At 37.1% G+C, this 25991-nt stretch overlaps 1 protein-coding gene across 1 annotated transcript in view; it reads left to right on the plus strand.

Annotated features, from left to right (window-relative positions):
* Positions 1-25991, plus strand: part of LOC127419681 (ephrin type-B receptor 2-like) — a 108461-nt gene that overhangs the window by 9751 nt on the left and 72719 nt on the right. The window contains exons 2-3 of the mRNA XM_051661275.1: positions 11684-11748; positions 14741-15425. Of these exons, the coding sequence (XP_051517235.1) occupies positions 11684-11748; positions 14741-15425 (750 nt within the window). The remainder of the gene's footprint in view (positions 1-11683; positions 11749-14740; positions 15426-25991) is intronic.

Consider the following 25991-nt stretch of genomic DNA (forward strand, 5'->3'; position numbering starts at 1 on the left):
TATTTTATTAGCTTAGTGATGATAACAGAGTGATACAAAAAGTAAGAAAGATGACTCGCAATAATCCCAGGTGCAGTTTTCATATCAGATGGCTAGATGATGTGATTCCCAATCAGAATCTAGTATACAAGAGAGCCATGTAATAATCAGGTGATAGTGTTCCTGTAGTTTCTTTCCAGTGTCACATGGCAAGAACGGTTGAAAGCATTCCATGTTTGGTGATTTTTGTTGAATTCACAGCCTCGGCTCATAGTGATAAATTGATGAGTCCAATGGACTTTCACATGTGACTGTATGATGAAGATATAATTAAGCACATGGCATTTCACACTAATCTGATCTGATTGCCATCCAAACTTGAGAGATATTTAGCCTGCTGCCACTGAAGAAGTTAAGATGTTTTTGGTGCACACTAAATGCAATGAGATGCTTTCCATCAGCAAAAATTAAACAAGTTATTGGATTGATAGAATTAAGTAACAAAGTGTACTTTTACAAAATAGAGCACTGTTAATGCTTAGTGGTCACTAGTACAAACCACCTCGAAAATTACCTTTGATCCTAAGCCTTATTATTTTGAAGCCTAAGTAATTCAAATCAGAGACTATTTAGCAGAGACGGGCCATTTCTATTGAAATGAATGGGAGAAACTGGAATGAAAAAAATCTGGATATAAATTTTAGTCATTGACCCAGAAGCTTTATATTCTGAGGAGAATGTAATGAAAAGAGATGAGATCCCTGAGCTAAAGAATCTCTATTCGAAGTGATTGAAAATCAGATGAAAAGTTAATTTGCTCCCATAGCCTGAAGCTGCTAATTTACTCTGATGTCACCGAGGCACAGATAGAAATGATTTACAAATGGATTGTTGTTGAGTGATCATCAATCTTCACTCATAATGTTCTCAAACAGAACTCTATAATTTTAACTGCACTTAGATATATTGGTACAGTAACTTGATTTATAGAGTAAGTTTTTGAAAATTCTTTGAATAACTCACTTAAATGAAGGCTAAAATGCTCCAGGATGTGACTTGTGTTCAGTGGCTGATTTTGATCTACATAAGCTTTATAACTTCATTACTTGTTTTCACATTACTATAGCATTTTTCAGTCACAGAATGTCCCAAAGCAAGCAAGAAAAGATAATGAATGGACATTCCAAATACTGAATTGGTTGAAAGAAACATATTGCATAATACTAATGTTCTCTCGTAAAATAGTAACTCATGTGAGACTTGCACAAAGTCAATAAACAGCGGTTTTGCCTTCAGAGCAGAAACACTGAGACTGGACATAAAATGACCTACTTCTCCACTATCCTCAATTTCAAAACTATGATTATCTGAAAACACAAGGGTGCATGTTTATTTTAATATCCTTCAATTACTCACTGTCCAAATTATGAATTAATCTCTTATGGTTACCAGCATTTCCTTAATAGATAACAGACATACGTATTGTAACAGTTTTGGAATTCATCTTACACCATCAACCTCATACATTAGTCATGCAGACCTTAGTATTTGCATTCAGTACATTTAATAGATAGTAGCCTTTATCATTTTAAACTAATGTATTTTGTATTAGTAATTTATGCCTGTACTGAGCACTTATGCTCACTTCTTTATCTCGACGTAAAGGTGGAGTGTGTTATTTTTTACATGTTGAAATATTTTCTCCTATCCCAGCTTAATACAACCGTTGTAAGTAAGAAATTTGTTGGGTTTACTCCTAAAGTGTAAACACTATGGCTCTGTGGTGCTATCAAAACATTAACGTTTGACCAGCCTGACACAGAAACATTGGCTTTGGGGTTTGGGGTGGGATTAGCTGTTTGTATGACCAATGGAAGATGGGTGAGTGTTTGGGAAATCTGTTAGCATTGTTTTTGCAATATTGTTTGGTTACGCTAGTGGCGCAGCTATTACACACTTTTAATTTATTTTTATTGATTATCTAAGCTGAGTATCCATGTTATCACGTTTCTGGGTACTTCTTCGGCTCCTGGCCCACATCGCCATGTAGATGAGAGTTGTAAAATGGGAAAGCAGGGGATAAGTGTTGGTTTTGTAAACTGTGAGCAGGCTGCTCCACTGACCCACTGCTCATTCAGCCCCATCACATTTGCCTCCTGTCTGCAAATGTTAGATGGTCACACCACAGCTGAGATAAACAGAGGTTTATGAGCAGAATGTCCCCCATAACATCTGCTTGAAATACACAACAGAGTGAGAATATCTTAATAGACTGAAATGACAGTGCTTTAATGCCACCGTACCATAGACATGCCATTGATAGCTTTAGTAGGTCAATCCACTTTGTATACTTAACCATGTATTTAGGAGAAAAAAAAAAACACGCTTGTTTGGGTTCAGTATGGTTTATAAGTTTGGCAGATGTGGTTCCAGGCCAGTTTTAGTCACAAATAATTTATCAGGATTTGTCCTTACAGTGTATCAGCAAAATGGATAAAAATGTGATATATTAATCTACTATTTTTACTAGAGATTCACTAATGTATCGGCCAAACTTTGCTATCGGTATGAGCAAATATCTGCAAATCGGACATCAAAAATGTTGATGCTGCCATTGCGGAGGAGCCCGCTGCCGACCGCCCGGAGGAGGCGGCCAAAGGACGGCTGAGAGTCTCCAGTGTTATTGCCCGGTGTCGATAACAGAGGTGTTCCAGCTGGCTGAGAACAAAATGGCGGCGTGATTGGGAACCGGAGTTTTTTTTTTCTTCTTTTTTCTGTTTTGCATTGAGTTTGTCAATGTGTCCAGATCTCACAGTATGTGTTCTTGTGTTCCGTCTGTGCTATTTTTAATTGTCGCTCTACGAACATGTGCATGCCTCAAACGGACGTGTTAAGACCTTCTCATTGGTATTCATCATCATAAAGCAGCATTTTTAGGAAACTCTGTCAGTTTAAAAGTAGTGGAAACTTTGAAAATCACATCTCAAGATTCCTCTATTCTGTTGTGTTTTGCCCACCTGTTGTGCTTCTGCTTCCTTAGAGTGAGAAAATCTCATTCTTTGGCTGCACTGCTTGTGAGGCTTGTTGAGGCGCGCTGCCACCTATTGATGCAGCTCGCAAAAACAGATGTACTTCAAGCTTGAAAAAGCGGGTGATTTCGCTTGCCGACATCGACAACTGCTTCACGTATGTAATGAATATTGAAAGACCTCGCCACCCACTTGCGGCTCGTATGGTTGGAAAATCTGTACTTTTATTAAGGAATTTACATACATGTCAGGGGGCATGATTAATTGCGTAAATGTTTTTAATATGTTATTTTTATATAATTAATCGCACTAAATTAATGCGTTATGTAGTTTTATTATCAGCGATTTGATACAATGAAGCAGAAAAAAGCAGAACCACCAAACTGTCAGTATCGGCAGATGTTGTTCCAAATAATAGGATTTTGGAATCGGTACCCAAATTTTGTATAGGTTCATTCCTAATTAGGGGTCAAGCCATGAAATATTCTTTTTTTTATTCTTCTATGGCAGCCCATTGAACCGTTGGCAGGAATGTTATGAAATTTTGCACACAGCTAGAGGACTAATACCACAGCTAATTTGGAGTCTGTAATTCAAACCCTTTAGCGCCACCAACAGGTCAAAGTTTCACTCATGTTTACGCTAATAACTTTTGAACTGTAAATCCTAGAGACAAAATTATTTTTCCCCTGATTCCTGAGCTCATGCCGAGTCGACCTAGTGGTGGAAAAATGAATTTTATTTAACTTTGTGAGCTTATAACTTTTAGTGGTGTTGGTCTATTTTCACAGGACTGGTCTCGTTAAGTTCGGGAGGACTTGCCGAGCGCAACGATACCATATTTGCTATGGTTCACCTTATGGCCTGTTGCCACTTCAAAAATAGTTCCGAAACTACTTTAGCGAATTGCTACAAAGCCGTTTGTCCGATCGGAACGAAACCACCAAAATAAGAAGCATCATTAGTAAATTTTTTAAGCTTTAAGAGAACATGGCAAAATTTTGCTCATAAATACCAAAAACAGGCTGATTAATTTTAAAAGTGGTCTCTGCTTTTACGTAAATTGATATAACTCTTAAGTGAAATGAGATATTTTCATCAAACTTGACACACTTATATAAGGGCTCAACGTGAGAAGACACAGAAAAAGTTGTGGGGTTTGGTCATTTGGTGGCGCTATAACAGGGAACAGTATGAAAGTGGCTCTAAATATAGAAACATTGGTCTGATTAATTTCAAAATTTGCATGCAGTGTCTTTTCTTTCAGTGTCTTTGTGGGAGTTGCCATCATTGATCATGAGCACAGTTGCATATATTGAGAAACGTGGCAGCCACTGGCCAATCATCAACAAATTTGACAATGAGCACACCAAAATAGCCTTGAGGCTGTATGTTTGCACTTTTGTGAGACTGGTCTTGTTAGATTGTGTGGGTCATGCAGACAACAATGATGCCATGGTTGGCCATGATTTGATTTTATGTAAATGTTTTGTTGTTGCTATTACTCCTATAACATTTGTCCAATCAACATGAAATTGAAATCTGCTGATTATTTGCAGACCATGCCTGAAAATATTAGCAAATAGATTTTTGTTGTTTAGAATTGTTTCACAAACAAATTTGAAAAATACCAAATTTATAAAAAATTCCAAAGAAGAATTAAGGCTGTTGCATTTGCTTAGTAAAATGAAAATATTTTAGGACCTTGCCCTGGGGGGGTCATAGTGAATTCTGTTAGTAAACAATGGCTAAATGTGCTTGCTTGAAATATTTCAATCAATTAGACAAATTGTTTTCAATTAAATTATTGTCATGGAAATAATCAAAACTTTTTTTAGTTTAAATAAGATTAAACTAAATATTGCATAGATGTCTATAAATGCATTGCATATAACTCTATGGATGTAAAAACGGACTTTTCAGATTTTTGTGAAGTGCTTGAGAATACACAAAACAATGTATAGTGTGCAATGTTGCACTTAACACCCTCTGCACAACCTTGAATAAACACTTTTTATCAATGTACTAATAGCCAAAAGAACACTTTTGTTCTGCCGATGATAGAGATTTTAATGTGCAACTAGTACACGCAAATAGAACAGTAGTGTATCTTGAGAAACATGGCCATAGATGTTTGGTTTTTTATCTTTAACTCCTACAGCATTCATCAGAATTCTAACTTAAAATGTGTCACAATGCTTCTTTCGCTGCTCATGCTGCCGATAATTGGCTTGACCCCGGTATTGCTGCTTGCAGCTATATTTTTTAATACATCTAGATTTTTACTATACTTTAAATAATACTACATATTCCTGGACTATATGCAAATGTTAGATATTTAACTTCCTTGATAATGCTAATTCCAGGCAGCTAAATTTAGCTGCACTTGATGTGTCTCAGAACAACACCTGTCATTTGCAGCTTTTACATTGTTATCTTTGGGTCTTCCAAACTTCATCATGCTGACGAAGTTCTGTTATCAGGACTAAAATGTCTGCATGTGGCCTAAACATCCAGATACATTTACACTTGGCAAAGTCGTGTCTTGTATGCCTCCTTAAGTAATATGAGTAATCTGATTGCTTACTGCATCAAATGTGTTTTGGAGGGTATTTACATTTGGTCTTTTCATGATTGGATGGCTGATCAGTAAAAATGCATTAAGTGACCAAGTGTAAATACCTCTCAAAGTATTTGTCATTGCAAGTGTTAGTCTTAAAAACATAAAAAAAAATCAAACATTGGAAATACATTATTTTTCCATTCTGTTTAAAGAAAATGTTTTAATATCTAACATGGTACTAAACATAAAGAAGTTAATTCACAACCTAGCTGTTATTCTACCTAACACATTCTCCTGATATGGCTGTTAAAATATATCCCTCTAGTGCACATTATTTTGTATATTCACAAAAAAGTGTCCTTCCATACATAAGACATCATTGTTAGACTTGGCAACAGATGTAGGCTGGTGCTATTGTTCTTTGAAGATGGATTGTGAATTTATACACTCAGACACAGTGAAGCAGTCCCCGTGGTCTTGTGAATGTTTTAGCATCCCACCCACAGGTTAACTGACAGATCTGGATCAGAAGGGATCAATGCACTCTGTCCGCTTTCTGGATCCGGAATTCAGTGTGTATTTCCCACACTAGGACACAGACTTTACACATTAACATTGTGTCATAGAGGACATGGAAGCTATTGAACAGCCTAGAATCATTTGTTACAAACAGCACTGTTTGTTTCCATGGTGTACTAGGGACATGCAGTTCTGGTTGCATAATAATTTTTACAGATTGGAATATATGTCAGCAATATAAGCAGAATATACACTCACTGAGCTCTTCATTAGGAACACTAAGTTCCTAATAAAGTGCCCGACGTGGTCTTCTGCTGTTTTAGCCCACAAGGTTGGATGTGTTGTGCATCCTGAGATGCTATTGTGCACACTACAATTGTACAGAGTGGTTATCTGAGTTACTGTAGACTTTCTGTCAGCTCGAACCAGTCTGGCCATTCTCCGTTGACCTCTCTTGTTTCTGTCCGCACAACTGCCGTTTACTGGATATATACATATAGTGCTCAATGAGTGTATAATTCAGCATTGTGTAATTGAAGTTGTTTACGACTATATAGATCTTTATAGTTTGTGAGGGATTTTCTGGTGCATATCGTGTTTGATCAAAGATTGATTCATTAACATTGCATGAATTTTTCTGCATGTTTTAAGGGTATATTTTGAGCTTTTTCCATATGTATAAAACACACAAAATCAACCAACATGTTCTTGATGATAAACTAGTTTTGTTGTATGACCAAGATTTTACATTACTGAACATTGTCCCAAAATTGTTTATCCTGCAAAGGTAAACCTATATAGGTTACACTTAGCAAAAATGTTGTGTTTGTTAACATTACTTAACTACATTAGTTAACATGAACTAACAACAGTTTACAGCACTTATTAATCTTGGTTAATGTTAATTTCAATGTACTGTATACTAGTACATTTTTAACATTTAAATTTGTAGGCCTATATGATAACATTAAATAATGCATTATGAACTAACATAAACTAACAATAAACAATTTTAAATTTATAAAATTAACATTAACCAAGATAAATAAATGCTGTAAAATTAGATTGTTCATTGTTAGTTCATGAACCCTAAAGCAATTAATTATGTTAACCTTATTGTGAAGTGTAACCCAAATGTTATTGCAGTAAACTCAAACATTGAATTTAATAACATTACTATACAAACTGCATAGACCCAACAATGTGAAAAATTATTAACATGACATAGGCTGAATAGTAAAATTTGTGTTAGTGCATAAACAACAGCAGAAGCTTGATATACCAGCCTAACACAAGGAACAAACACTGGGCCAGATATTGTACTACGGTTGTCTTAAAGGTGCACTCAGTAATTTTTTTTCCTCATTAAAAAAGTTTAACTCCTAAAGACATAAATTGTAATTTTGCAATAATTGTAGGAAATCACGAGCACTCACATTAAAATGAAGACCCAGTCATATCAGTAACCTTATAAAAGCTGTTTTATTCTACATGGAGAGGGTCCGCACATGGGGGCTGCCATGTTAGAATCACATGACCAGCAGAATACTACTCACTTAATTTCAGTAACCGTCCTGTTATTAGACACTTTCACTCATTGATTAAAGTAATCATGGCTGACTGTGAATACTACATTTCTACAATGGCATCTGAAACTGAATTTTAAAACTAAAACTATTGATTTTAAATGATGCGGCATCCAAGCTGCCAGGTGTCAGTGTAAGTCCAAGAAGACACAAAGACAAAAGTTACTGAGTGCACCTTTAATAGTTTGATTGTTTGGTTTCTAAATGTCTCTTGAATTTTGACAGTTTTATATTCTCGACAGCCAAGACAAAACACACTGTGGATGGCACAAACCATGTTTATCCTTGATGCAAGTGAACGCATCTTTGATGTAGTCAGAGTTGTATTTTCTTGTAGCTTGCATAGATTTGTTCATGATTTTCGAGGTTAAGAGCATGTCACGCAACCTGTCCATGTCGGCATCTGCCTAATTTTGCTAGCTTATACTAAGTGAGAGGTGAATTTATGCCTGAATACTGTAGAATTTGAGTGGACACAGCCTTTGACATCAACAACAAAAGATATGGGAAGTGTTTTCCTTTTAAAAGCCTATTTATTTTACTATCCTAACCATGCACAATTATAGTTGGATTTTATTATGTATTTAGCATTTTTTTTCTCTGTTGTCAAAATGTCAGTTCACCAGTGAAGAACCACTGCTCTAGACTGTGGCGAAATCAGGTATTTTTTTACATGGCTTCATAGATCACAAGTTATGAAAATGCTGTAAAAAAAATTAAATAAAATAGTAACAGACAGCTTAACGGTTCACCATCAACACTCACATATCTGCCTTTAAACTACGGCTTCCATTTCAAGTATTCTACCTCTCTGCCTCTGCCAGGCAAAGTGATGTTTACAGAGCCTGCTCAGATTTGTTACCGATAGAATTTAGCATTTGTGCAGCATAAATATTTACTGTGGATATTTTGGCTCAGCCTTGGTAAACTCGAGAGAGAAGATTCTATGTTTATCATGTCATTGCATTCCTCAGAAAAAAAATCAACATTACCTAATCCCTCCAGCATGCTGTGATGCAGTGCCATTTTCTGTGTGTATTTTAAGGATTATACATCCCTTTTGAATGTCATTAAAGAACACCAAGCAAACCTGTAACTAATTTTGAGGGAAAACTACATTGATTATTAAACCTTTTTTTGGATGGATAACATAAGATCCTAAATACAGGATGGCTGTGATGGGACAGTGCGAGGATGTTGGCGTGTTCAGGATGTGCAGTCCGTGAGTTTGCATTCACTGCATTGGTTCAGCTCAACATGTGCAATGCAAACAGGTTGATGAAACTAATAAATAAAAATGTGGGACTGAAAGTTAGGCCTTGGCACACTGACCTAAAATCCAGTGAAAACTCGCCATGTTTCCCGTGGGATTAATCCAGTGTGGCATACAGAGTGTAGTGCAGCCTGTAAGGATTATATGTGCTGGACCTGGGCTTCTGCTGCCCTACTTTTTATTAAAATATAGAGAGAGGCAAAGAGAGATTGCATGAATGCCTGAACAGATGGAGTGGGGGTTTGATTAAACAGCATACCAAGTAGAGAGAAATGCTGCAACTTTCCCTTTTAAAACACAGATTGGTGTAAATTTTATGTTTGTTTTTTTGTTTTTGTTATTATTATAGTGTTGAATGGATATTTGTAATTACAACAAGAGGGGGTTTTAATAATTGTGCTTTGTGCTTTATCTTTGACCCAAGAGCTTAAAAGAGGATTGCATCATCCTCTGCCCAGTGAAGGGGTAATATAGTTTTGAAATTTGAATTTAATCTATATATATATAATACATATAAGTATATAAATAAATTCGGACTGTCAAAAGGCTGAGAAAATACATTCCAATTTTTCACTGACATATTATCAAAATTCTAATTTTAAAGACATTATTTCAGGTGGGTGGAAAAATTGTCAAGACATCTGATTTTTAAATCGACATTGTCTCCAATGTCCACAAGAGGGTGCAATAAATCATCATAAACAAATCTGTTGTAGTGATTGTTTATTGCAAAGAACATTCCTGGCTGTTAACAAATTTGCGTAAAATGTCAAAGTCAAAAGATTTACCCAGTTCATTCTCAAATATTACGTGAAAAAATTAAAACGAGAAAAGAGACACTTCAATAGACGGTTCTTTGTTAACTTAGTGTTGCACATTAGCATATACCGGTGCCATACTACTACCACGGACTCAAGCTTCATTATACCGGTGGTACCACAATGTTTTTCATTAAATACAGTTGTATGTACGTACCAAATTCTTATGTAGCTAAACTCTGATAGGAGAGCAAGGCATAGTCAAGACACAACTGCCAAAGACCTCCACCTCTGGTAGCCGTTCACTCCGTACGTGTCCATCTTTTTCCTTTTATGTAAGCATGCGCTAGATGGACGTCATTGACTGTTGCGCTGTGTCTCGTTGTTTCTTCAGCGTCTCATGCAGTAACAATGCTTTTTTTTAGACGCTGTGTCATTTTTAAAGAAAATTCAACCTGTAAAACGTGTCTTGAGACACATGCGTTTTATTAATTGCACCGCGCTGTCTGGTGTTATTTCATGTTCTATAATAAAGGTGGGGGTTCCAAATGTATTATAAATTCTTTATAAATAACAACATTTATTTGTAGTATTTTAGCTCATTTTGGAGTCATGAAAAGGTATTTTTGTTTAGTTTGAGCTTTTTTTTAATGTTGTTTTATTTTTCGTTAACAATAATAACACTCTGGTAGAGCTGCATCATATTCTCACATTCAGAGCACTGAACACGCAGCGATGGCTGTTCCTGAGAGAAATATCTTCGGTTGCCCCTAAGCTGCAGAAGCTGCTGAAATATAAATGAGACTCTTAATGGCTGAGGCTGTATTGAGCCAGTGTTTACAGGGATCCCAGGATTGTGTGTCACAGGGCTTCTGGCTTCGATCTCAGGAAGTCCTCTTGCTACTCGCCAAATCTGATTCATAAATGCCACAGGGAGTCTGTGTGCCACGCTGGATGTGTTAATATTGACTTGACTGAGGCCCATTTGCCCTAGCAGGACTCCCATATGTGATAATCATCCCTCAAGACATAAAAAAAAAAAAAAATGCTCAGTCACTTTTCTCACAGTATATCCATAAAATTAAATTGTCATACACCGTACTACAAACCTAGACAGATGGTTGTACTGTAAATATTTGCACACACATAAAAAGTTCCTTGTCTAGTGCTTTCTGAATATTTTACCAAATTGGACCGCAGCGGATGTACACATTAAAAAATAATGAGGTTTAGCCTGTTTATTTACCAATAAACACTCAAGTGACTCCACTTGAATCTTTTAGAGATGTATTGAACCTGAAGTGTTCAATTCCATTTCGTGATGCTAGTAGTGCTAAATTTGATCCCTTTATTCCTACACGATTTACTGCCAACATTTGTAATTGTTTCGCCTCTTTTTTGTGACAGTTTTAAAGCTGTACCACAAATTATTTACACTAAAACACCCTCTGAAGGCTCATGGTAGACTAGAGTTCCATTTTTACTGATTCTTGCAGTACGCAGTTACCAGTTGTGCCTGGCTAAATAATTGAAAATGTCAGACCAGAAGTGCATTTCCAAACTATTTTGTCCTACTTGCTGTAATGAACAGAAAGGCACACTTTGTCATCCTGGACAATTACGAACTAGATGTGAAGGGAAGCAGATGTTGGAACATGATGTGATCTATCACCTATGATGGATAACACCTCCAATCTCGTAATGGCCATTTGTGATATTTGATTAACAATACGAGTCAAAAATAGAGAGCTATTATCTCTCTGAAATGTGCAACCGTTATTCTGAATTGCACAGTGTGAGTCATCCTTCATTTAACATTCAGAAAAGCTATCCATTGTACATCATAATTACTGTTAAGAGACTTGAAGAACAATGACCTCATAACTGCTTAAACGTGCAGTAAGAAACTCTTGGCTGCAGCATTAAGTTAGTGGGCATTTTAAACTTACAGCTTTTGGACATGCATTCCTTTTCAGATGTGTTGATGGACTCCACGACGGCAACGGCTGAGCTGGGCTGGACGATATATCCATCATTGGGGGTGAGGCTCATTGAAATAATTTAGATGATCAGACCTAGTGTAAACTGAATAATTCAATGCACAAATTCAGCATGACTCATGTGGTGCTTTGTCGAAAATAGGGGTTGAATGAATTCCCAATTAGATTGTCTTTAAAGCAATCAATGCCATTTGTCTCACTACTGAATATTTTAGGCTTAGCTGTCATAATTGCTCTGTTCCAAAACCGAGTGAGCTGCCTTGCTGTCTACTGCCTAAATAGTTAGTTGCCTTCTATGGCAGCATAGAAATGGTCTACATGCAGTGCATTCAGAAAGTATTCAGACCACTTCTTTTAATGAAAAATGAATTAACTTATGCTAAAATGCTTTAAAATATAAAAAAAAAAAAATTCACATCAATCTACACTTCATACCCCATAATGAAGCAAAAACCAGATTTTTTATAACTTTGCAAATTTATTAAAAAGAAAAAAACTGAAATATCACATTGACATAAGTATTCAGACCCTTTGATATGACACTTGAAATTTAGCTCAGGTGCATCCCATTTCTCTGTTTCTACACTTTGATTGGAGTCCACCTGTGGTAAACTCAATTGATTGGACATGATTTGGAAAGGCACACACCTGTCTATATGAGAGCAAACACCAAGCCATGAGGTCAAAGGAACTGCCTGCAGAGCTCAGAGACAGGATTTTGTCGAGGCAAAGATCTGGGGAAGGCTACAAAAAAATTCCGGCTACATTGAAGGTTACCAAGAGCACAGTGACCTCCATAATTCTTAAATGGAAGAAGTTTGGAACAACCAGGATTATTCCTTGAGCTGGCCACCTGGCCAAACTGAGCAATCGGGGGAGAAGGGCTGTGGTAAGAGAGGTGACCAAGAACTCAATGGTCACTCTGGTTGAGCTCCAGAGATCATATGTGGAGATGGGAGAAACTTGCAGAAGGACAACCATCACTGCAACACTCCACCAATCTGGGCTTTATGGCAGAGTGGCCTGACGGAAGCCTCTCCTCAGTGTAAGAAACATAAAAAAGCATCTAAAGGATTCTCAGACTATGAGAAGCAAGATTCTCTGGTCTGATGAAACGAAGATTGAACTGTTTGGCCTCAATTTCAAGGGTTATGTCTGGAGGAAACCAGGCAGCCCTCATCACCTGCGCAGTACCATCCCAACGGTGAAGCATGGTGGTGGTAGCATCATGCTGTGGGGGTGTGTTTTTCAGCGGCAGGGACTGGGGGACTGATCAGGGTTGAAGGAAAGCTGAACTAAAAATACAGCAAAATACAGAGATATCCATTATGAAAACCTGGCCCAGAGCGCTCAGGACCTCAGACTGGACCAGAGGTTCACCTTCTAACAGGACAATGACCCTAAGCACACAGCCAAGACAATGCAAGAGTGGCTTAGGGACAGCTCTGTGAATGTCCTTGAGTGGCTCAGCCAGAGCCCAGACTTGAACCCAATCAAACATCTCTGGAGAGACCTGAAAATGGCTGTCCACCGACAGTCCCCATCCAACCTGACAAGAGCTTGAGAGGATCTGCAGAGAAGAATGGCAGAAAATGCCCAAATCCAGGTGTGCAAAGCTTGTCGCATCATACCCAAAAAGACTTGAGGCTGTAATCGCTTCCAAAGGAGCCTCAACTAAATACTGAGTTAAGGGTCTGAATACTTACAACAATGTGATATTTCAGTTTTTCTTTTTAATAAATTTGCAAAGTTATCAAAAATCTGGTTTTTGCTTTGTCATTATGGGGTATGGAGTGTAGTATAATTTAAGGCATTTTAGCATAAGGCTGCAACATATCAAAATGTGAAAAAAAATGAAGGGATCTGAATACTTTCTGTATGCACTGTAGGCTGCAACTTTGTGTGCTATACAAAAAATGCTAAGCATGGGACACTTAGGAAACAATGGACCTTTTACAGACCGATGACGCGTTTCCACCTTATTTAGCATTGAAATTTGGCAAACTTTTTTATATTGGCAATTTGTTTTTATGACTTAGTTATATTACCCTGAAATACGTTTTAAAAATAGGAGTTACCACAGCTGCGATTAGGTTTCTAATACAACTGCTGAGGGAGTGACAGAAAACTCTTTCTCTCTTCTGATTGCTGTAATCCACTGTCTCTCTTTTTTTATTCTTTGGAAAGCTGTGAAAGCATAATAGTGGATTTTTTTAATTTGCTGAAATAGGTAAGCAAAAATGTATATTTGATGTGGTCTTCCATTTACCGCTATACATGTTTACCCCACTATTGTTTACTTTTCTCATTCCAAGCCCAGATATGTGAAAAGGGACCATTGGTTTCTGTGGAGATTTACATATTTGGCATATTGCTAAGCTTATGATCAAAATCATAATAATCAAAATAAAAGAGTTGATTTTTAATAAGATTAATTTAATTTATTAATCAGTTTTAATTTTAAATATTGAATTAAATACAGTAAGTTTTTTTTTTTTATGATCAATGTTCCTCCCACTTCATTGCATTTTTCTTTTTTTTTGCGGAAACCGTGGTTTTACTATACTAATATTGTAGTAACCATGGTTAATTTTGTGGTTACTATGGTTTTCGTAAAGATTCCATGGTTCAGTAACCATAGTTGAACTGTGGTATTTTTATTAAAACCATAGCAACCACAAATGCATGCATTTAGTTACCTTACTTTTGGTTTTCCTGTATTATTACTATGGTTTCATACAAATATCATGGTTAAAATATGATTACTGTAGTAAAACCATGGAAAATGTCAGGGCTCCTGACATTTATCCCTTCATACTGGAACAGCCTTTGTGTCGGGAGCATGCCTATGATACCTTAATTCTGCCTATGTAGGCAGCTCCCTAGGTTTTGGAACAAAGCGAATGTGTCTTTAAGGGTTTGAAATCAAAATGAATGTTCCATAAATATGCAAATAGCACAAAAAACATGCTTTTAGTAGTACAATAGCTACAAACATCATTTATTTACACATGATCTTTGCTTTGGTTTCAGTGGGAAGAGGTGAGCGGCTACGATGAACACATGAACACCATCCGCACTTACCAGGTGTGCAATGTCTTTGATGCCAACCAGAACAACTGGGTGCGCACCAAATACATCCGGCGGCGAGGAGCCCAGCGCATCCATGTGGAGATGAAGTTCTCTGTGCGAGACTGCAGCAGCATCCCTAATGTTCCTGGCTCCTGCAAGGAGACCTTCAATCTCTACTATTTTGAGGCTGACTCTGAAGTAGCCACCAAGGTGTATCCAGCATGGATGGAGAACCCCTGGATCAAGGTGGACACCATTGCAGCCGATGAGAGCTTCTCCCAGGTGGACTTGGGTGGACGTGTAATGAAGATCAACACGGAAGCACGCAGTTTCGGGCCTGTGTCTCGTAATGGCTTCTACTTGGCCTTTCAGGATTATGGAGGCTGCATGTCACTCATCGCAGTGAAGGTTTTCTATCGCAAGTGCCCCCGAATTATTCAGAATGGGGCCGTCTTTCAGGAGACCTTATCTGGGGCAGAGAGCACCTCTCTGGTGTCGGCTCGGGGCACTTGTATACCTAATGGAGAGGAAGTGGATGTACCCATTAAACTGTACTGCAATGGGGATGGGGAGTGGTTGGTACCTATCGGGCGCTGTGTGTGCAAGGCAGGGTATGAGTCTGTGGAGAATGGGACTATGTGTGCAGGTAAGTTGTGTTGATTATTGAATATGATTAGTATTTGGAGTCATTTAATTTACTTTAAAGGTTTGCCAATCTTGTCTGGTCTGGTTTTGATGCACACACTGTATGAATGTGCAGTTGTTTCCTTTAGGAGATGTTTCTACCTAACATGAACCATAAAAATAATTTTCTTAATGTAGTCAGGTTGTTCCAGTCATTTAAAATTATATTTTTGACTTGAATAAAGGATAACATACTGTCTGCTGGTTGTTATCATGAATCAAACCCAGACAAGGTAATCAGAAACCTGAAACAAATCTGAGGGGTCTTTTATCATCCTTAAGGGGTTTATTTTGCAACAAATAGCCTAAGCAAAGTTTGATTTCGGCACCTCTAAAGCACCCCAAAAAAAAAAAACAAACAAAAAAAAAGATACATGGATGAATTAAGTACATCTAAAAAAATCATGTATTCACAATAAACCTTTTCCATAAGACATGATGCATGCAATTGCAAATGTACACTGGCGCCCAAAAATTTGGAATAATGTACAGATTTTGTTCTAATGAAAATACATTTTTACTTTTATTCACCAAAGTGGCATTCAACTGATCACAGTGTATAATCAGGACATTAATAACTTGAAAAATTACTATTACAATTTTAAAAAAATTGTTCAGAACTTCTTAAACTACTTCAAAGAGTTCTCATAAAAAAAATCCTCCATGTGCAGCAATGACAGCTTTGCAGATCCTTGGCATTCTAGCTGTCTGTTTGTCCAGATACTCAGGTGACATTTCAACCCACACTTCCTGTAGTTCTTGCCATAGATGTGGCTGTCTTTTCGGGCACTTCTCACGCACCTTACTGTCTAGCTGATCCCACAAAAGCTCAATGGGATTAATATCCAAACAATCTTTTCCAATTATCTGTTGTCCAATGTCTGTGTTTCTTTGCCCACTCTAACTGTTTCTTTTTGTTTTTCTGTTTCAAAAGTGGCTTTTTCTTTGCAATTCTTCCCATAAGGACTGTACCCCTGAGTCTTCTCTTTACTGTTGCACATGAAACTGGTGTTGAGCGGGTAGAATTCAATGAAGCCGTCAGCTGAGGACATGTGAGGCATCTATTTCTCAAACTAGAGACTCTGATGTACTTATCGTCTTGTTTAGTTGTACATCTGGCCTTCCACATCTCTTTCTGTCCTTGTTAGAGCCAGTTGTCCTTTGTCTTTGAAGACTGTAGTGTACACCTTTGTATGAAATCTTCAATTTTTTTGGCAATTTCAAGCATTGTATATCCTTCATTCCTCAAAACAATGATTGACTGATGAGTTTCTAGAGAAAGCTGTTTCTATTGTTTTGTTTTTTTGCCATTTTTGACCTAATATTGACCTTAAGACATGCCAGACTGTTGCATACTGTGGCAACTCAAAAAAACTATTTAAAAAAAAAAAATTATCCCCTTTTCTCCCAATTTGGAATGCCCAATTCCCACTACTTAGTAGGTCCTCATGGTGGTGCGGTTACTCACCTGAATCCGGGTGGTGGAGGACAAGTCTCAGTTGCCTCCGCTTCTGAGACCGTCAATCCACACATCTTATCACGTGGCTCGTTGTGCAACACACTGCCTAGAGCCTGTGGAGGCTCATGCTACTCTCTGCGATCCACGCATAACTTACCACGCGCCCTATTGAGAGCAAGAACCACTAATCGCGACCACGAGGAGGTTACCCCATGTGACTCCGGGTAAATTTCGTTGCTTAGGAGACCTGGCTGGAGTCACTCAGCATGCCCTGGATTCGAACTTGCAACTCCAGGAGTGGTAGTCAGCGTCAATACTCGCTGAGCTACCCAGGCCCCCAAAGACAATGTTAAGCTTCATTTAACGAATCAAATAGCTTTCAACTGTGTTTGATATAATGGCAAGTACCAAATTAGCAATTTAGCATGATTACTCAAGCATAAGGTGTTGGAGTGCTGGCTGCTGGAAATGCATGTCTGGATTTGATAAACAAAATGACTTTTTTCAAATAGTGATGGTGCTGTTTTTTTACATCAGTAATGTTCTGACTATACTCTGTGATCAGTTGAATGCCAGTTTGGTGAATTAAAGTACCAATTTCCTTCTGAAACAGCAGAATCTGTACATTATTCCAAACTTTTGACCGCCAGTGTATATCATTTACATTCAGTCTGATGTGTATTTATGTAATGACAGAGAGGAAGAACAGTATAATGTCCCCCCTGAATGCACAAACACACACACACACACACACACACACACACACACACAAACACACACGCACACACACGTCACAGAGTTATACTATTGAGAGCTGCCCTTTATGTACAACACATTCACTGGCTTTCCCACTCAAGCTTATGAAAGCCAGTTGAAAGACATCAGGCCATTGTGGCTTCATCTCTGCCTGTGTCTGTCCATGTGCAGCAGTTTTCTTCAGTCACACTCAGTGTTATTTCAGACTAAAAGCATTGCACACACAAATACACAATCACATTTATAGAGATAGTTCACCCAAAAATGAATATTCTGTCATAATTTTCTCACCCTTACTCTTTGTTACAAACCTGCATGACTTTCTTCTGTAGAACACAAAAGGTGAAGTTTTGAAGAATATCCTGGCCCCTTTTTTCTGTCAACTCTCATACAAAATAAAATAAAAAAAAGAACCATAAAAGTGGTTCAACAACCTGTGTGCTTTATAAGTCTTTTGAATCAATTTGATACCTGCCTCTAGCTCTTCTTGGTACGTTTGTGAGAGTTCTTGAGAGAAGTAGCAATGTCCAGTTGGTAAATGATTTTTTATTTTTTTATTTTTTTATTTTATTTTTATTTTTTTTATTTTTTTTTTTGTCATATCTGAATCAGTTGATCCAGTTGTCAAAACTGGTCTAAATGATTCATTCATGAATCAGACTGATCTGGTTCTGAAGTTTAACTCAATGACTCAATTATCCAGTTGAAATGGATAAAGGGATAGTTCACCCAACAATCTAAATTCTCTCATAATTTACTCACCCTCATGCCATCCCAGACTTTATTTTTTCTGCAGAATGCAAATGAAGATTTTGGAAGAATATCTCAGCTCTGTAGGTCCATACAATGCAAGTGAATTGTGACCAAAAAGCACATAAAAACAGCATAAAAGTAATCCATACTACTCCAGTGGTTTAATCAATGTCTTCTGAAACGATCAGATCAGTTTTGGGTGAAAACCGGCCAAAATGTAACTCCTTTTTCACTATAAATATTGACTTCAGCAGTCTCCTTGGTGATCATGATTGCAAGTTTGATTATTCTTCCTAGCACCATCTAGTGCTCTGTGCATGCGTCAAGCACTAGGAAGTGTAATCGTGCTTGAAATCATGATCGTGCCTAGAGACTACAATGGCAAGGTGTACAGTGAAAAGGAGTTTTGGTCTGTTCTCACCCAAAACCGATATGATTGTTTCAGAAGACATGGATTAAACCACTAGAGTCATATGGATTACTTTTATGCTGCTTTTATGAACTTTTTGAGCTTGAAAGTTTTGGTCACCATTCACTTGCATTGTATGGACCTACAGAGCTGAAATATTCTTCTTAAAATCTTTGTTTGTGTTCTGCAATAAAAATAAAGTCATACATATCTGGGATGGCATGAGGGTGAGTAAATGATAAGAGAATTTAGATTTTTGGGTGAACTATCCCTTTAACAGCTCACTGGAGGGGAAGATTATTAGTGAATAACAGCCAATTCACTTTTATTATATGAAAAAGAGTGGCCAGGATGCTCTCCAAAAATTAAATCATACATGTTTGGAACAACATGAGTGTGAGTAGATAATGACAGAATATCATTTTTGGGTGAACCAATCCTTCAAAACTGCTATCATAACACAAGATTATGGAGTTTTTCTTGCATGATTTGACATGGAAGTAGTCCTGTTTTTGAGAGCACAAGAGGCCAGTAATGAAAAGAATCCACTCAGTTGTACAGTAATGCTGCCTAGATAGGTTTGAATGAATAGAGCGATTTAGGAGGAAAAAGGTGTTTTTTTCCATCCTCGCTCAGCACTTGACTGATATGATTACATTCAAGGAGAGCACGGTCGCAATGTGGGAGTGAATTTGGCAGAGTACTCCTGGGTACTGTTGACAGAATCTAAATTACTAATATCCCCCCATCTGGAGCAGCTGATGGATGGAAATCGGCAATATCCTGGGCGAGCACAAGGCAGACCGTCTCTTTTATTTCCCCTGGTGTTAATCCTCCTCGCTGCCACCGCTTTAATGACATGCCTAATTGACTAATTTGGAGTGTGCGGGGGAGCTGGGTGGATGCTTCAGCGCTGCCCTCCATGGCGAGTCCATTCAAAAACTAATGAATCCCCCTGTGGTTGTTAAGCGAGGACTGCATGTAGACAAATGGATCTATGAGTTCCAATTTACGTCCCTGAAGGAAATATGCAGTAGCAATATTCATTAATGTGAAGTAGGGACATAATGGTCTAATTGATAGCAAGCTTAACATGTAATTCTGTTATATTGTAATATGTTCTGTGTTATTGTAGAAAATCGGAACAGTGGTACATTACCAGATGCTTTAAAAGGCGGTATAACGTCAAAAGCCCTATGTAAATTATTTAATCAATGGATACATATTTTCAACGACCTATTGATATATTGAAATTACCTTTAATAAATGCTGTAAAAGTATTGTTCAGTGTTAGTTCATATTAACTAATGTAGCTAAGTAATGTTAAAGTAAACATGTTATCCATGCCTTTGTTGGAGAATTATGACTTTTTTATAGTTTTTGACCCATTCTTACTAGTGTTTCCAAGAATATCATAAATCATTATTGCAATCCCAACAAAACTTCTACTATGGTGGCCACTTAAATAAATTTACCTTGGTGACAAATTGAAATCTGCAGAACTTACAACAATAATGTTCAGTGCTCAAAAATGCAAATATTTAAGTTTGCAAGGCATTAAAACACATGTACAGTATATAATCAACAAATGTAAGTTGTATTGACAATGCAGCACTAGCCCAAAAATCAAGTGACAATTCCGTTAACTGAGCCGAAACTTTATCACACAGGCCTCGGCCATTGAACCATCTTTATTGTTGCTCTTCCTTATATTTACTCGTTAAAATATGATTGAACATGATTCCAAAATTATAGGAGCAGCCTGACCACACAATTTGGGAAATAGCATTTAGATCTGTCTTATGCCAGGAATATTCTCTCTGCAGTCAAGAGCTGAGACTCACCCCCACCTATTTAATAAGTAATTATAGTGGGCGCATTAATTCACTTAATCCTGCCCGACCTTCCTACCCTCTCCGTTCTTTTCCAGATACTATATGCACTTCAGCCCTCTTGCTGTCCTTCAGGTGTGGGTTTGTGCTCTCACCCGTGATGAGTATTATTGACCGGCCCTCTAGATTGCATTTCATAAGTAATTACATAGTCCTCATGCTTCAGTCTCTGGTTGTATTAACGTGTAATGATTATAAATAGTGAAATTTAATCGGGCACTGTTGAATTACTTTTACTGAATGGAACTGGACTGCGGCCCACTCCTCTAGTCATGCTCGCTTATATCTTAAAACAAGATGAATGTTGACTGAATGCTTATATTGTGTATATTGTGTTGACATAAAATCAATAATTCCTCTACGGAATTCTGCAATGTGCATTTATTTCAGTATGTTGAACTCTCAATTAGGGGTAATGGTTTTGTTATCTTGTTATCTTGTAGTTTGAATATGGTATTTTATTATCTAGGGAGTACCTTAGGCCTAAAATGCAATTTTTACTTTGTTGGAGTGTAATTACAAAGTAAAAAGCTTACAATTAATCAAGACTGTATATTCTTTATTATGTAAATCTGAAGTGCTTGTATTTGCTATCCTGCAATGGATGTCTACTGATAAATGTATCTATCTTTTAATCTTCAATGTCACTCTTGTCAGTTACAGTGGACAATTTCAGATAAAAGGCAACACAGAAAACTTAGTGACCTTTGTGAAACACGGCTGCTGTTTAAAAGCTTTGGTTTCATGTATTTTATTAGCTGGATAATGTATTCGGATGGGTATGGTGTACGTACACTATAAATCATATTGCGATAACACTTCTCATATTCAGCAAATGGAGGTCACAGTGGGCAGTTCGTCTTTACCTCATCAGTTTACATAACTTTCATGACTTTAGTTATTTTTCTGAAATACAGAGAGAGGTATAAAAGGATCACCTTGGCTACTTCGGTGTCAACACCTAGATAATGATTACAGAATACCAGGCATATGATATATTTAGCCTAACATAGGTATTGAATGTGTCTCTGGATGTAATCATATATAGGAGTGAATGCGTGGTCTGGGAAGTCCCAAGATGAACTTTGTTATGCGGAATGGAAGTATAGAGAGGTGCTAGAGCCTGTCTGCAGGACTGACTTTATCAGTTACAGCTCTAATCCAATCTCAGCAGCACATTGCTGCAGGGAGGTCATTGCAACCTTATTTGTTCCTATGTCGTAGGATGTATTTCAATTTGTTTCACCACAGCGATGAATGGAAAGATGCTGCAAGCGAACAATACAAAAAATCGAATCAGTTTTGTTATTATGAAAAAGCATTTGTCCATGCATAAAAAAAAAAAAATATTTGTATACATACATACATACATATATGCATACGTGTGTGTGTGTGTGTGTGTGTGTATATATATATATATATATATATATATATATATATATATATATACACATATATATACATATAATTATTATTATTATGATGATTATTATTTTATAAAATGACAATGTTTCCCCCTGGAATTTATTTTTTTTAAGATTTATTTTTTTATGAGGGTTTATCTTTTCTAACCACAATAAAGCACATTGAATGTTATCCTTTTATGTCAAGTACTTCAATTTAATATATTCATTCAAATATATTCCATCTGAATAATTAGAAAAGTTAACTAGGCTTAGAATTCAATTTTAAGAAATAGGGTGATCTCATTAATATTCATAGATATTTGTATGTAATGTTTACACATGCATTTTTATATGTTTGGATAGACACTAAAACTTACAATATCAGTGGATTCAGAGCATCTATAACGTAAGTGATTTTACAGCTTTAGAGACAAACAAATCTTTACAAATCCTTTACAAAACCTTTAAGAGGTTACCGCTGCAGGTGAATGAAGCCTTTTTGTCTGTGGTGGCTCGTCAGAGGGAGACTGAGCCTCCTCAAATATTTATTCAAAATGAACGTCACAAAAAAAGTGATAAAATTATCTGTTGTTTTAATCAATTTACCTACTAGCATACACAACTCAGATGCCTTTTTTATTTTTATTTTATGTGCAGTAGCCAGGTGAGTTTAAATTACTGTATGAATCTGTATGAATGCCAGATGAAAAAAGCCTCCTGTCATTAGTAAACTGACCAATCATAATGAATATTCAAGTGACACAGCGTCATCTGGTTCTGTTCAAACAGCGTCCAAAAAAGGACAATTGAAGGCCAAATGAAATTTGCCTCCTTCCGTGTTCATAACAAATCATTATCAGTATCATTATTCAGTATCAAGCCTGCTTGTGGTTAACATGACAGGTGAAGAGAAACTTCCAAAATAGGCCAAAATATCGATGGAATAAGTTATTGAAAGTTTTAAAAACATGTGAAAGACTGAACGACAGGATCATAAGTAAATCTGACACAATGTAGCAGTGGAGGATGGAGTTCATCTATAAATAATGTATTAGGTGAGTAGATGTTACTACATAGAATGGGGCCCTCCATTCTTTTATAAATGTTTGCACTGATCGTAGTCTGTAACTGGCGTTACATCATTTTTTCTTTTCGTTTGTTGTATTGGCAAGTGTTGAGCTGGTGAACAGAAAGATTTTAACAGAACAGTAGTTATTAAGACTATTTAAAGACATCAGGGAGAGGACATCAGATGTGTATGGGAGCATAATTACCAGCAAAAAAACATATAAAAAACATGATATTTAGACCCACTGTAATTTTTTTTATTGGCTTGATCTTTCAGTACTGATTTATATATATTTGCCTACTCTGAAAATTCCATCATGGAACAGCACTGCTTTTTATAATGACATATTTATGTATTTATAACATCTAGATGGGACTAATGGGACTAAAAGTATAGTGGTTTCCACTGTTTGTGTGGCTTAATTTGATTATCACATCTCAACAAGTATGTAATATAAGTAAAATACTGTCGATTTTACAGTATAATATTAACGTGTTTTACTCATTTGCTGTTGTGTATTTGTGTCACAGTTGTTCTGAATCTTAAAATTTTTTGAACCCCAAGATATTCGTAAACAACGTCTATAAAGTTGCTAAAAAATAAAAGGTTTTACTTTATAGATGCTGCTAACACGTCGATATTGTTCACTTATGTTTTAAAGCTACACTATGTAACTGTGCTCTCTAGCGACATCTGTGGTAGAAACCTTAAATTGAAAAGAATTTTCCTCTAAACCCCCTTACACTGGTGCCGAAACCTGGGAAGGAGGAGGCGAGAACCGGCTTGACAACTTAAATAATAATTTATTAACCAAGAACACAACCAAAAACACACAACTAAAAACACAGCACAGCTGTCTGTAATTCTCTCTCTCTCGAACTGTCGTCCCCGGCCGCCTTTATCCCTCGCGCGCCCCATCAGGCTGATTGGGGACCGGGTGTGTCTCATTCCAACCCGGCCCCGCCCTCCTCAGCTCTACATAAACATTTCACAGTTACTTCCCCCGACAACGTAGATAAATCGGGATCGGCCAACACAAATAATGATCAGTTCATACAACCATGACAAGCAATATTAGCTTCAACAACCCTACCAGACAACATATCCAAGCATTATAGCAGGTAAACAACTTTGCTAAACAGAAAACAGATATACATCCATCTAGACTGCAGCAATGCTGTCCTGAACTGTGAGTCTGACTGAACTGAACATAGTTTCTCCAGCCGGAACACGTGACGGCCGGTTCTTTTTTCCTGTCTTTATGGACATGACGTAATGAAGCAAGGCTGTATGTCATAAGCCAGAGATTTCACACCAAATCCGACCCGACAGCTCAAAATACAAATAATTTTTATTGGCTTACCGTAGTGAATCAGGGTAAGGACATTGTTTTGAACACTGATTGTTTATGTACTCAATCAATAATGGCAATTTGTTAATTTTTAAACAAAAAAACTCTTATGTAGTGCAGCTTTTCACAGCTGCATTATTGAATTTCACTAGGGACAGTAGAGCTACTGACTTGATGGGTAGTTACACATAAGACGATGATTGTTATTGATTGTCTTACCGGGCCAGACTTGCATCAGCTCTTTGATCTCTCTCCTTGCTGTAAAAAAAAAAACCTTCATGTGTCCTGATCTATTTGTCTATATTGAGCATACATTTATTTTTTTAATATGCAACTGAATTAGAGTGTGCAGGTTTTTTTGGGCTTATGGTGTATGCCCCTTTTTTGTTCAGCATTAGATTATGCCATGTATGTATGTCATGTATTTTGTAGATTATAAAACCATTCCACCATGTGGTTTGTTTGGAGGCTTTCAAGCCAAATGTGCTCAGCGTGTACTCGAGTGTGCGTTGAAGCAAACTGTTTTTGAGCTGACCTTTGTGTCTAAAGATGTTAGGCTTACGATAAGGGCAAGTCTGAATTTGAGCTCTTGAATGTGATGCCTTTTCAATTAAAATCAAAATGTTGTCATAAAAAAATAGGATTTTTGGGCTATACCAGTTTCCCATAAAAAGGGTTTCAAGTGATAGTTCACCCAAATATACAAATTCATAATTTCTTCTGTGGAACAGAAAAGTAAATATTAGGAAGAATGTTAGGAACTGACAGCCTCAGTCACCATTCACTTTCATTGTATATAAAAAAAAACAGAGGAGCATCAACATTCTTCAGAGTTTCTCCCCTTGTGTTCCACGGAAGAAAGTAATACATATAGGTTTGGAACAACATGAGGGTGAGTAAATGACAACAGAATTTTAATTTTCAGTGAATTGTCTCTTTAAATAATAATTACATGTAAGTATAATAATGAAGTTCTAGCGAATACAACATCTGTAGTTTGCACACACAAAACCCTGCCTCTCTGATAGACATGAAAAGCTGTAGTGAAATAATAGATGAGATTTGAGTAGAGAACAGGGTTAATCAATGCTGAGAGCTGGATGTCCACACCGGAGCTGCCTGACCCTCATCTCTTTGATGGGAAGCAGGTGTCCTGTTGTCATCATCGATGAGGGGCTCATTGATCAAAGACCCTTCAGGAGTCCAGTGCTCATCCATCAGACTCCAGTGGCCAGGCAATGTCATGAAAACGAGGGCTGTCAGCTTCTCCTCCTCACACATCACCATAAAAGAAAGAGCACTTCACTGGCCAGGCAAAGAAAAAAAAAGTCAACTAGAAAGGCTTTTTTTGTTCCCTTTTGTGTTTGTCCATAGACTGAAGTTGTAATGTTTCTTTATTTAGCTTAGTATAGATTTTAAATGGATAGTTCAAA

Source organism: Myxocyprinus asiaticus, chromosome 29 (assembly GCF_019703515.2).
Source record: "Myxocyprinus asiaticus isolate MX2 ecotype Aquarium Trade chromosome 29, UBuf_Myxa_2, whole genome shotgun sequence".
Taxonomy (NCBI): Eukaryota; Metazoa; Chordata; class Actinopteri; order Cypriniformes; family Catostomidae; genus Myxocyprinus; species Myxocyprinus asiaticus.